The 13,897-nt window shown below is 45.8% G+C and overlaps 1 protein-coding gene across 3 annotated transcripts in view; it reads left to right on the top strand.

Annotated features, from left to right (window-relative positions):
• HSPA12A (heat shock protein family A (Hsp70) member 12A) overlaps positions 1 to 13,897 on the top strand; it is a 188,761-nt gene that overhangs the window by 135,811 nt on the left and 39,053 nt on the right. For 2 of the 3 annotated variants that reach the window (XM_077126140.1, XM_077126141.1), the window contains 2 exons: positions 7,781 to 7,866; positions 10,160 to 10,287. In XM_077126140.1, the coding sequence (XP_076982255.1) occupies positions 7,781 to 7,866; positions 10,160 to 10,287 (214 nt within the window). Of the gene's footprint in view, positions 1 to 5,493; positions 5,702 to 7,780; positions 7,867 to 10,159; positions 10,288 to 13,897 lie in introns of those variants that run through there. The other variant, XM_077126142.1, reaches the window with a different exon arrangement.

Here is a 13,897-nt window from a genome sequence, read left to right as displayed (position 1 = left end):
TGGGATTCCATGCGTTTCAAAGACAAAAGTGAAATGGGGAGTCTCCTAGTCCTTACAGCCACCGCCTCTCTTCAGGGGCAAGCTCCACAGCTTCTCACCACACAGAGGGGCCCAGCGTGGGCGAAGGACGACCCCGCACCCCCGACCCTTTTGAGGTCCCTGGTGCCCAGGGAAGCTGCACAGGACAGCAGCTGATGGCTGATTCCCAGGAGTAATCAGCATAAGTGTGAGACCCAGCTGGAGGGCGGGATGCAGCCTAGCTGTCTGCAGAAGGTCCTGCTGGTGCCACTGAAATTCAAACTCCTTCAAGGGCTGTTTCCCTCTGTGAGAACCAAAGCCTTGAGCCCGAGAGAAGTCAAAGCTGATGTGTTGCCCCCACCCAGCCCTGAGACCCAGGTCTGGAACCTTTGCAAGCCTTCAAACTCCACATGTGTAGGTCTAAAGGAAATAATACTTGTATTAGTTTATTTTTTCATTCAACAAGTATGTGTGGCGCACCTACCACGTATGGGTTGCGTGCTCTGACTGACACAGAGCAGGAGAGAAACACCATCGTCCTCCTGGAGCTGGAGAGGCAGGCATGCAACAGGCCCCTTAAAACAACAACTCTTTAAAGCATGCACAAAAGTAGATGAAATAAAGTATTGAACCCCCCTGAATCTATCACCAGTTTTAATCGTTATCAATTTGTGACCAATCTCATTTAATATCTGCACCATCCCTCACCCCTCCATTTCCCCTCCTGTATTATTTTTATGCAAATCCCCGCCATCACCTCAGCAGCACTTCATTTCTGTGGATAATCACTGGTCTCACCTCTGAGAACATACAGAAACATCTATCCATCTATCCATCATCCATCCTTCCATATGTCTGTCCTCTCTTTCTCCCTCCCTCCTTCCCTCCTTCCTTTCCTCCCTCTCCTCTCTTCTTCTATCCATCAGCGCATCCATTCACCCATCAGATATTTATTGAGTGCATGTAACATGCCAGGAGCTGTGGAATTAGAGATGAAATATGACATGGCCCTGCCTTGATAAGCCTAGAGTCCCGTGAAAGAGACAAGAAGGATTTGTGTGTGTGAGTCCTTTGGTAGATCCTTTCCAAATGCTGAGTATAATTCACAAAAATTAGTAGAAAGAGCTGTTGGCCTGGAGAGCATTTCCCCACCTCCCCCAGCAGTTGTCTGGACATGCAGAGACACAGGTCGGAGGCCCGGAGGACTGTGGGTGGTCCTGCAATTGAGAGAGAATGTGAACTGTCTTCGCTGCTGGTGGGTTGGCAGCATTGTGGGGATTTCTTTGCCTTCAGGGAAACCCAGCAGCCCCAATTCTCTCGTGGGGCATCTCAACTCCTGGGCCAACCTGGGGGGCAGATGGCCAACTGGAGGATGCTGTCAGGATGGGCTTGGCACAGCCCCTCATTCTTGTGCTGCTCTTGACGCTGTGGTTCCTGCCACGGTAAATGCTTATTTCCATAATTATTATTTAGCATTTCCAGAGATGTTCCTTTACACCCAGTCTCCTTTGTAGTGAGGGGGTCTCCTGGTTCATGCCAATAAAATTTCCATTTACTCCGGACACAGTGATTAAAAAAAAAAACCCATAAATTATTCACTGAAATGGAAGTTCAGCTTACGGTAATAATGCATTAGTTCAGCTAGCCATGAAGCCTGTTATAGGGTAATAAAATATTTTTTATTTTCCTTCTTAAAAGATATTTGCTAGCAACCTATACATGACCTTGAGCCGATCTGTTTTCAAAGATGACACTGCAGGGAGGGTATTTAAGGAGAGACAGAGAGAGGTAGGGAGGGAGAGAGCCACCCCCCCCCCCCAGTAGCCTGATTTTAGGCAATTTTAGCAAATACCTGTCATCTCTATAGCCAGCAGGAGAAAAGAAATAAAAATATACATTGCATTTTTTTTTTTAGTTGAAGAATCAGACCTTAAAAATCCCTTTGAAATTCAGCATTTATTTGATAGATTCCAAAGGCCAGTAAGGAGGCCACTTGAGCGAGGCTGGGGAGGTCCCACTGCTACACCCACATGCCACATTCTGCATGAGCCTGGAGACGCAGAGAATGAGGTCGGCCCAAGGTTCTATCTTCATCCTTAAAAAGGATTTTATGGAGCAGGATCGATTTGATGGATCTCCGCAGGTCTGCAGTGGTCCTCACAGTCCTCACAGCCATTTGCTGACTAATGTTCCCGGCAGAGAAGAACAAGAACCAAGTTCATGAATTATGGCTTTTTTTTTGACATTCTCTTATCAAGACTATTTTTTATTTTAAGAGTGTCTGCTTTGATTAAAGCCGCTAGAGCCAGGAACAAATAAAAATGTGTCTGAAGTTGAAATGACTTGCCTTTTATAGCAAGAACCCAGACAAAGCCCGCATTTTAATTCTTACACCACGCAGGCAAGTATTAAACAAATAAATTAAACTTAGTTCCTACTCAGCTACCTTGTTTGGGTTCTAAAATATCCCATGGCTGGAGACTTGGTGTTTGAGTAATACTCTCATTTATTTTTATACTCTACTTTGTTGCAAAAAAAAAAAATTGTTTATTTGTTTATATACCCCTCAGTTGCTGCACAATTATTTTAAAAGTGGTTTGATTGGAGAGTGTGCTTGGGGGTCCAGATTTAAGAGTGAACTTGCAAACACCCTTATCAACTTTTTTTTTCAACTTATTTTTATGTTCACTAAACTAGAAAAGATTGCTGCACACTGAATACAGAAGAGATTTAAGAGATTTAATCTTATTTAAGGCAAATAACAAAGGAGACCTGACAATTTCTGTTTGTTCACAGAAAGCTTGAGGGTCTCTTCTGCCTCAGCTGAGCCATATACAGTGTTCTAGTTTGCTAGCTGCCAGAATGCAATATACCAGAAACGGAATGGCTTTTAAAAAGGGGTGATTTAATGAGTTGCTAGTTTACAGTTCTAAGGCCGAAAAAATGTCCCAATTAAAACAAGTCTATAGAAATGTCCAATCAAAGGCATCCAGGGAAAGATACCTTGGTTCAAGAAGGCCGATGAAGTTCAGGGTTTCTCTCTCAAATGAGAAGGCACATGGCGAATACAGTCAGGGCTTCTCTCTCAGCTGGAAGGTCAATGGCCAATACGGTGTCATCTGCTAGCTTCCTCTCCTGGCTTCCGGTTTCATGAAGCTCCCCGGGAGGCGTTTTCCTTCTTCGTCTCCAAAAGTCACTGGCTGGTGGACTCTCTGCTTCGTAGTGTTGCTCTCTCTGAATCTCTCATTCTCCAAAATATTTCCTCTTTTATAGGACTTCAGAAACTAATCAAGACCCACTCAAATGGGTGGAGACGTGTCATCCCCTAATCCAGTTTAACAACCATTCTTAACTAAATCACATCAACCAGGGAGATGATCCAATCACAGTTTCAAACATACAGTATTGAATAGAGATTATTCTACCTTTATGAAATGGGATTTATATTAAAACATGGCTTTTCTTAGGGGACATGCTTCCTTTCAAACCAGCACATACAGCTTTTTAGTTTTGTGGCTGATAGTTTGCATTAAAATATTCAGTGTTCACGTCCTTTATTCGTGGCGATGGCCAACCCAAGTTTCGCCCTACTTGTGCTGCACGCAGGCCCTTTGTTCGATACTTCCTCCAACCTGCAAGAGACCTTCTCCTTGTCACCATGAACTGCATCACCTGCTCCTGGCTCACTCTCTGTGTTCTATCCTAGGTCTTAGGCTTCCCGGTGGTTGTAGCCTCCGTTGTTACTAGCATCATACTCTCCGTTCACCTTCTGCCTTACCTGCCACCTTCCTAAAAGAAAATTAAAAAAAAAAAAAATTCAGTGCTTTTCTGATTCTGTGACATGAACTCATAGAGTCTTTCTCTGCTCCTGCCTTTCATGGTAACTTAGAGTTTGAAATGGAAGATGCTTTGGGTGGTCTTTATTTAATCTACCCAAGGTAGGTATTTCTAAAAACTCCGAGCATCTCCACTTTGCCAGTCTTCTCTCCCTCCATTCACAGGTGGGTCTGTTTCCTTTTCATCGACTCCCTTTCTCACTTCCAAATCAAATCCTGCACTAACAGATCCTCTCTCCCAGTAAGCCCTGGGCTTTGCCTTTTCCTGCTGTTCCCCATGTGCAGAAGTCAACCCGGAGGTGCTCAACTAGAGCAGCACACAAGAGGGGTATCACTGGAAAAATGGTATTGCATTAACTTTATACAAGAAATTTAAACATCACAACAATTGATGACATTTAGCATTTCTTGCTGCGGATAATGACTTATGTATAATTGATAGCCAGGACATAGCATATACCTTGTACATATCCTCAGTTCATATATCAACTCTCTCCTGTCATCTAGGAGCTCCTATCCTGAAAACATCAATAGATTTTCATGATCATAGAATGGAACTAGTAATGGAGGAGGAAAGACCCAAAAGGTTGTAATTGGGACATATGAAAAAAGCTGGAATATGGACTGCAAGCTTCATATCAATATTAAATTGCTTGGGCTTGATAACTGTACTTAAGGTGGTTACATATAAGTGAATATCCTACTGTTCCAGTAGCCATGTTTCTTGATGATGATTGAACAATGATATAGCTGTCACAATGAGACTCTGTGAATGTGAAAACCTTGTGTCTGATGCTCCTTTTATCTACTATATCAACAGAAGAGTAGAACATATGGAATAAAAATAAATAATAGGAGGAGCAAATGTTAAAATAAATTTAGTTTGAAATGCTAGTGGTAAATGAAAGCAAGGGGTAAGGGGTATGGTATGTATAATCTTTTTTTTCTCTGTTATTGTTTTATTTCTTTTTTAAAAAAAAAATAAGTAAATATCCTTGTTCTTAGGACATATACGTGGAAGTGTTATGTGTTCAAGGAGCATGCTGTATGCAACCTGCTCTTAAATGTGTAGAAAATAGATAAAAAGGTAGCCAAGTAGGTAAGTAGGTGGATGGATAGAGATGGGTGGGTGGGTGAGGATGGATGGATGGGTGGATGGGTGACTGGGTGTATGGGTGGGTTGATGAATAGATAAATAGATGAATAGAGATGTAGGATGATAAGGCAAATATGGCAAAGTGTTAAAAGTTGGTGGATCTAGGCATGTGCCTGGGGGGTATGTTGGAGTTCTCTGTATGGGTTTTGTATTATTTTTGTAACCGCCTGTAAGTTTGAAATTATTTCAAAAGTAACAGTTTTTAAAAAGCAGAAGGTTAGGAGACGATATTCCATTGATCCCTATGTGCATTCCTAATCATTTTCCTACTGAATGATTGATCTCAAGCCTGGCCGGGACCATCAGCACACCAGAATTAAATTCCCCACACCCCTCAGGGGCTATGGTGGACTTTTCCTTATCTTTTCCCAAGAAGTTTTGAGCACTCCTTTGACATCCTAAATAGTTAAGTCAAGAAATATCAGCTTGAGAACAGTTTGTCATAACAAGCTTTGTATGTTTCTGTGCTAAAATGATAGACATTACCTGGTAAATTATCTGTGATTTGGAATATGTACAGATATGGATGTGGGTGGGTGAGATATGCACGCACCTATATCTGGAAAAATGTTACCCCTCCATTCCTTGTATGCAGATCAGTTTTAAATCATTGCGCAATATAGCTGAAGGTTAACTTCGGATGGAGAAATCTCACAAAGTGCGACTGCTTCTAGGCCTGGCTGAGTGATCAGTAAATCAATTGATTTGTCTTGTACCATACCAGGTGCAGTGGGGGAGGGAAATGCGGGGAGAACCACAAAAGTCTTGGTTCATGCCCTCAAGGATCTTGGAGACCCATGGGGGAGGCCAAGGCATGTGTTCCCTGTGTGGCCTGACACAGGCCATTTTGCAAGTCAGTGGGATGACCCAGGGACATGCTCAGAGAAGGGCTAAGTGATGGGATAATTAGCACCAAGCAGACAGCGGGGTTGATGGTTTGTCTGCCGATAGTAGCTTGTTTGCTAATTGCCAACACCAGATTTTCTGAGCAATTAGACATTTGGTTTCTTCCAAGACCTTCTGCTCAGATACGGACACATGGCCGCAAGCCTTCCAGGTGGCAGGTGGAGGGAGGGTGGCTTCCAGCGCTGGAGGGCCTCTCTCTGCAGGCTGCCCGAGGGCTATGCGCTGGGCGCCCTCTTTTCAACAGGTGTCAGGACCATCTGACTGGGCCATACTGGAAAGGCAGAACTCCCTCTGCATGTGGAAGGGGTGCCCTGTCCTGGGGGCCTAGCAAAGAGGCGATGGTGGAATTGAGCATCCCAGTCTAGGAACCAGGCTTTCTTCTCCATTCTCTTTTCAAGTTCGCTAGTGGACATCAGAAACAGTTTACTCTCCCAGATGAGCAAGCTGAGTTTTGGCCCCTGTAATTACTTGGTTTATGTACCTTTCTCCCAGAGGTGGGAATTGAGCCTCATTAGGAATGTCAAGGAGAGAGGGGAGGTAGCTGCACAGATTTGAGGCTTCCCATTCACTCTTTCAAAGTTCATTTCATTCCCTCAGCCCATTTGGTACCCACCATAATGATGCTGATTGATTTTTTATGAAACATTAAGAGTCTGGGATAAACCCAAAGTGATTTGGTGGAAGAGGCAGATGGGATCACTCTGAGTTCACCCCAAGAACTAGAGAAGCCTCTCTTGGACACCTCAAACGCTCTTGTTTCCTTTTCTGGAAGTATTGTTTTAGCGATTCACTAGTTTCCCCACCACCACCTGGTTCCAGGCTATGTACTACGGTATTTGCAGAACACCCCTTATAGTGCCTGCTTTTTAGAGGTGCTGGTGTTGGGGCCGCTGTCCCTGCAGTGGGAGCATGCAGTTTTGTCTCTGCTCCATCAGCCCTGTCCATCCTGGGCAGTGGCCAGGGAGGGCCCTTGTGGGGCTTCCCAGAATCAACCAGAGAGGACATGATTTCTCCTTGGGTGCTAAGTCCTGGGGAGAAAGCCAGCGAGCTTGGGGAAAGTAACAGGATAAATGGCATGGCTGAATGATTGCAAGGGCAGCAGGGCAATCAGCAAAATTATATTTCTGCAGCTTGGCTGTTGGCCCTCCTTCTGTGTGACCTTGTGTCTGTTGTGGGGCCCTGTCTTTCTGGGCTAGGAATGCTAATCAATCTGTCTTTTTGCTCTGGTTTTTCTTTTTCTTTTTTTCTTTTGGCTGTCAAAAATCTTCAGTACCACTGAAGAGAGATGATTTCACCAAGTCCTGGCAAGACCCTGTGCCGGAGGGAAGGAAGAGGTGATAACACCGAGTTGGCTAGGAAGCGCTTTCTGGAAGTCGTGCTCCAGAGTCCTATTCTCCCAGGAGAGGGGGTGTTAATCTCATGGGGATCCCACACCCCTCGGGGAACCTGAGAGCTGTGCATCCTCTTCCGAGAAAATGCACGCAGAAGTTTTGCACAGACTCTCAGGTGGTTGCAGGTTCCTCTAGTTCGTCATGGGGCTGGGGCTAAGAACTGGCTTTTACAGGGGACGTGGACCGGGAGGTGGGAGCTATTGGAGAATGAGCAGCGTCTCCTGCCTAGTGGGGCTGGGGTGCTCATTGGTGAGTTCACTGATGGTCTCTTTGCTCTAATTGTAAGTACCAAATACCAGGAGGTGTTGGAACAGACACCTGCCTTTTTGGCTGGGGTTCAGCCTTGCCCACTGTGTCATCTGGATGTTGGCTGGCGTTCTGGAGGCCACGGTGCCTGGAGGAGCAGAGTTACCCAGCTCTCATTTTTGTGCCCCAGGTCAGTTCTAAGGAGTGTGCCTTGTCTTTTCTTTCAGAAATGGCCCCCTCGTCTGCATATTCATCTCCAGCCCGGAGTCTTGGGGACACAGGAATAACTCCTCTGTCCCCTTCCCACATTGTGGTAAGTAAGAACTGTATATGTGTATGTGCAGGGGGCCAGGGGTCAGGCTGATCCTCTGCTTTCTGGGTCGGCCCCCCGCAGGACAGCCTGCTGGGCACTCCCTTCCACTCCCTGGGCAGAGAGTAAAGTGACCTGGCACTAGTCTGTGAGCCCTGCAAGCCCCTTCCCTGCCGGGGCCCACAAGGTGGCTTTCGGTAAAGCTAACAATGGCCACAGCCCCAGGTCAAGTGTCCCCCTCCACCGTCTCCTTTAATCTTCAGCCAGCACTGCTGGGGCTGGGGGTGGGGCAATTATTATTTGCTTTTTACTGATTCAGAAACTGAGACACGGAGAACGAATTTGCTGAGGGTAGTTGGGGGTGTAAATCCAGGGCCGGCTGATACCCAAGGATGATAATAAGGCACTGTTTTTTTTTTTTTTGTTTGTTTGTTTTTTTTTTTGAAAAATATTTAATTCTGTATTGACTAATTAGTACACATAGACAAATAATGAACATGTGTAATTCATATAAAAAATTTTATAAACATGTTAAATTAAAAAAAACTGTACTATATTTAATTTAAAAAATAATTTTATACATAATCTTATTTGCAACAAAACAAAAAACAAGACAAAACAAACCCAGGTCTAGTAACTTCTGCAACAATGTCAATGAAGATTTTTTTTTTTTTTTTACAAGGCTGATAAGGCACTGTTTTGATGTAACATCAAAATTGTGCTCAGACTCTTTATGCATGCCAAATAGATAGACGTATCCGAGAAGCCCTGGCTAGCCTCAGAGTATTCCCGGCAGTGTGCGTGGAGGTTCACTTCAGCAGCCCAGCTGGTCACTGCAGGCATGTGCGGCTTGGCCCCTGGACCCGGCAGCCCTTGGAGGGGAGGGTGGGGACGGCCAGCTAGGCCTGCACCTTTTGCACCACGTGGCACCACATCTAAGGGTGAGATGGAGGGGCCTCGGTGCTCCGGGTGGTCCCCTGGCCTCTGGGCTGGTTCTGCAGGACAGCTTTTGACATTGTTGCGCCTCCCCGAAGCCCCCGGCACCCGCCGTGTCAGCTTTCCCGGGGGGCCTGGGGCTTGGCAGCCATGGGCCCTTGTGGGAAAGCTGAGCAGCAGGTGGGAGGGCCTGGGGCGCAGAGATGATGAGGCACCCATTTGGAATGCAGCAGCCACTTCCGGCTGTGAACCGGTGGGATTCCGAGCCTCTTGTGACAGTACTTGGCCCGCTGCTCCGTCAGGAGGCCTGTGCATGGTAATGGCCTCTGCAGAGGGCCTGGGAAGGCCTGGGCAGGGTTTGGCTGCGGCTGCCCCCTGCCCTGCACTCAAAGCGGACATTGCCAGGCAGCTTGTTCAAGGGGCTTGCGCGTAGCTAGGGACAGTGACCATACCAGAAGAAAGGGCAGCTGCTCATGGGCTGCTCAGAGCCATAAAGAAGATCCTGTCAAGAACTTTGGAGCCACTGGGAGGGGCTGAAAAGTATGAAAGTCCCATGTCCTGGGAAGTCCCTTAAACCCGGACACAGTGGGAGGGCTGGTCCCCTGTGGCCAGGTTCCTGAGGGGTCCCTGGAACAGGTATATGGGGAGAGGGAGCAGGACAGCTGGGTGGGCTGTTCACCCCCTGCTTTGATTGGCACATGGCAAATCCAAAAGGTATTGGTTTCATAATCTGGAGTTCTAAAGGAGTTCAAAAGAAAAAAAAATAGTACCTTCTTTTACCTTCTTTAAAGCTGAAAAGAAAAAAGATGTGGAAGCCTGGAATGGCCCGATTAACTTTAGATAAGGGCGCCGTTCTGGGGCCTGGGGTGTTGTGGATTGGGCTGGGTCCCTGTGGTGCCCAGTCCTGCTTCCGCATGCTGCCCTCTTGCACAGATGGAGGGTTCACCCAGGAGGGCACAGCTGGCACACAGTCTGGGCAGTGCTTGGAGGTCTGCACAGGGCCTCGGGAGGGCAGCTGTGAGACCGTGTACCCAGGGAAGCACTGGGCCGCTGGCCTTGCTGGGGGAGTTGCCATAATTAGCTGCACTCCCATGCAGCTGGGAAAGGGCAAGCGGGGGCAGTGCCCTTGCCCAGTTGGCCCAGGCCTCCTCTTCGGCTGGGCAGCTGCCAGCACTCCAGGGGCTCCTCCGTATCTCCCTTGCTGGGGCTGGCCTGCTGCCTCCCAGGGCTGGCCCTGTGGGAGACTAGAGCCAGAAGGCCCTTCTGTTAGCTGGGGGTACCTTGCTGGGAAGGGGTGGAGCCGCTGGGGCATCCTCGTGAAAGCCGGGCTTGACAGGTCCCCATTCCTCCACCTCTGCAGAATGACACTGACCCGAACGTCTCCGAGCAGCAGACGTTTCTTGTGGTCGTCGCCGTTGACTTTGGGACCACGTCCAGCGGCTATGCCTACAGCTTCACCAAGGAGCCGGAATGCATCCACGTGATGAGGTGAGTGCTGATGAGGTGAGCGGGGCTGTGGCTCGTGCCAGCCACTGCACCTAAGGAGACTTGGGGGTCACTTGGGGAAAGGGAGAGGAATTAGTCAGCAGGCAGGACTGTGCCTCATGGGTTGCTCAGAGCTGTAAAGAAGTCAGCAGGCAGGGAAACAGCACACAGTGGGAGAGTCCCAGGTTCTGGGCTTTCGGCAAGCCACGTCTGATATTTGGGTCTATAAAGGGGTTGGTTTAGTCCTGATGGGGCTGGTGTTGGCAGGAGTCCGAACGCCAGTGTGATGCACAGCCCAGGTGAGTCCAGGTACAGCCAGGGTGTGAGGTGCAGGCTTAGAGGGTATTGGTGCTGGAGGTGATCCAGGTGCTGGCTTGGCCACTTCCTGGGTGTCTTCAGGCAATTGCTGAATGCTCTGAACTTCAGTTTTCTCATCTGTGCAATGGGTACATCAACAGCATCTGATTCACAGGGTGGCATGTGCAAAATGAGATTTGTAGCCAGGTGCTTAGCACACAGTGAAATGTCAATAGGAAGGTGATAATTCTTCCAAGTGAGGAAGTTATGGGATGACAGTACCAGGATCAGTGAGCACCATGCCTGATATAAAGCCACATGGGGTAAGTTTCAGCCAAGTAAATGCAAAAAGCAGAGTTACCCTGGTTCCCTCACTGCACACAAGCAGCACCCACGCCTTACACCTGCCCCCAGCCACGTGGGATCCACGGCACATGAGGACTTCTGGTCCCTCTTGCCACCAGTTGTCAGCTCCACAGTCGGCTTCCAGCAATGACTGCAACCCTGCAAAGCTTTGGAAGCCAGGGGCTAATCACCCCAATTTTCCATTCCAAGGGGTAACTCTGAAGATATGTTGTAATTGGCTTTGCAATTCCTTCAATTGAATAGTTGTGCAATTGAGTTATAGCACCCCAGAGTAAGATTTTAGGTATTTTCATAAAGTGCTGTTTAAAACACAAGCCATATTTAAAGGGACCCCTACCTTTCTTCTCGAACAGCAGATATGGTGGCTCAGCCTGAGGCCCTTATCATAAGAGGTTCCAGAGACCTGAGGGTGCTGTCTCGTCCAGAAATAACACAAAGCCTGTTCTGTTAGAGACCCCTGTGACAGCGGAGCCCTCGGTGAACAATCACCACCAGAAGTCCCCCTCCCATTAGCCAGACAGATGCTGCAAGAGACCCTGCTGTTGTCAACAGAGCCAGAGAACACAAATGGAAAAGGACATGCTGTTAGAAGCTAGAATCAATGTCTACCAGTTTCTAGGTAGTTGTCTAAGAAGTGTTATTTCCGCAGGATAGTCACGCAATGAAAACAAGAAAAGAAAGAGAGGAAATAAACTTGGACTGATTTGGGAAGGAGTATGTATAAAACATCACCAGAATTCATGGATTTTAGAGACATTTTCTTGGTTATTGTAGTGGTTTTTTTTCTTTTTTGTGATAAGTAACATATATACAAAAAAGCAATAAATTCTAAAGCACAGCACAACAATTAGTTGTAGAACAGATTTCAGAGTTTGGTATGGGTTACAGTTCTACAATTTTAGGTTTTTACTTCTAGCTGCTCTAAGATACTGGAGACTAAAAGAGATATCAATTTAATGTTTCAGCAATCATATTCATTTGTTAAATCCTATCTTCTTTGTATAATTCCACCATCACCTTTGATCTTTGTATCCTTTTTTTTAGGGGTATTTGGGCTATGCCCATTCTAACATTTTCATGTTGGAAGGGTCTGTTGCTAAGAAGGGGTAGGGAGATAGAACTAGCTGATGTTCTGGAGAGGCTGTGCCCTCTAGGTTTCAGGACTTATTTGGTCCAGGGACTCATCTAGAGGTTGTAGGTTTCTAGAAAGTTACTCTAGTGCATGGAACCTTTGTAGAATCTTATATATTGCCCTAGGTGTTCTTTAGAATTGGCAAGAATGGTTTTGTTTGGAGTTTGGCAAGTTATGATAGGTAGCAATGTGTAACGGAAGCTTGCATAAGAGCAACCTCCAGAGTAGCTTCTTGACTCTATTTGAACTCTCTCTGCCACTGATACTTTAATAGTTAACACTTCTTTTCCTTCTTTTGGTCAGGATGGAATAATTGATCCCGTGGTGCCAGGGGCAGACTCATCCCTGGGAGGCATCTCCCATGCCACCAGGGAGATTTTCACCCCTGGATGTCATGTCCCATGTAGGGGGAAGGCCAATGATTTCACTTGCAGAGTTGGGCTTAGAGAGAGTGAGGCCACGTAAGAGCAACAAAAGAGGCCCTCCAGAAGTAACTCTTAGGCATACCTATAGATAGGCTAAGCTTCTCTGCTACCTACATAAACTTCACAACAGTAAGCCTCAAGATCAAGGGCTTGGCCTATTGATTTGGGTGTCCCTAATGTTTAACACAGCATCAGGGAATTCCCTGATATTCAAGTTAAATAGTTCCATATTTTTTTCTCCCATCCCTCAAGGGACTTTACCAATACTTTTTGATTATTTACTTAATATATTCTAAGATGTATCTTGGCATTACATTAAACTATACAGGATTAAAAGCCCTCATTCTTATTCTGGGGTCCCTGTGTTTCAATTGTTCACCTAAGCGTATACAGATAGGTTGAGTTAGATTATGTGCTACAGAAAATTTAGGTTCCAGACAAAATAAACTTTTCTTCCTTTGGTCTCAAAGAATATGTGTGGTTATAAAATATAGACAGTGTCTTTGTCCCTGGTTTTGAATTACTTTAACCCCAACCTGATCAGTTTTGTTCTTATCTCTAAATATCAGGTTATATATATATATAAAACAGCCTCTCAAAATCCAGAAATAATGAATACTGCTCTGGACTAAATGTGTCTGCCCTAAGAGCTTACTGCCTAGGCACCTGTTTTCTTATAAGCATTTTCTAGAGGAAACCATACAATTTGCCTCACCAAATGTCCCACAGATTCATTCACATCATTGCAAGACTCATGATTTCGTTCCTTTTTATAGCAACACAATATTCTATCATATATAGACACCATCATTCGCCAATTTACTTCTCAGTCAGTGCGTTCTTCAGCCATCTGCATTCATTAGATATAATGTATAATGCCCAAAGTCCACAGTCCATCAATACTCTCAATTTTAGATAATTTCATTGTTCCCAAGAGAAAGATAACCAATAAACACCCCTCACCAAATAGGAAATCTGAACCTCCTCTCAACTCTTGTCCCTCCCCCCATTATTTACCTCTGCTGTTGCTGTGATAATGCTGATGGTTTCCTCTTAAACGTAGCCCATAGCATGCAATAGCAATTTTCCACTTATATCCTGGAGTTAAATACTCTTTGTACACAAACCATACCTTTGAAGTAGTTCTTGCAAGAACTAATTTATATTTTTAGTGTTAATCAATGGGACACATAGGTCTATACAACCCCTTTCAATCTTGTACATCTTCAATATGGTAATATTACTTATATTCCCACTAGTGAACTGCCTTCACTTGTATCTGTTCCCTTTCATTTGAGTTCAACCTCATTAGCTAACTGTTCACCCATCTCTAGCGTCTATGTATCTCTAAGTCCCCTATATTCTGTATTATAAGCCTCTGATTTTACCTTTA

The sequence above is a fragment of the Tamandua tetradactyla genome, chromosome 13, assembly GCF_023851605.1.
Source record: "Tamandua tetradactyla isolate mTamTet1 chromosome 13, mTamTet1.pri, whole genome shotgun sequence".
NCBI classification, from domain to species: domain Eukaryota; kingdom Metazoa; phylum Chordata; class Mammalia; order Pilosa; family Myrmecophagidae; genus Tamandua; species Tamandua tetradactyla.
Note: the sequence above shows the minus strand (reverse complement) of the source record. Positions and strands in the feature narration are given on the sequence as shown.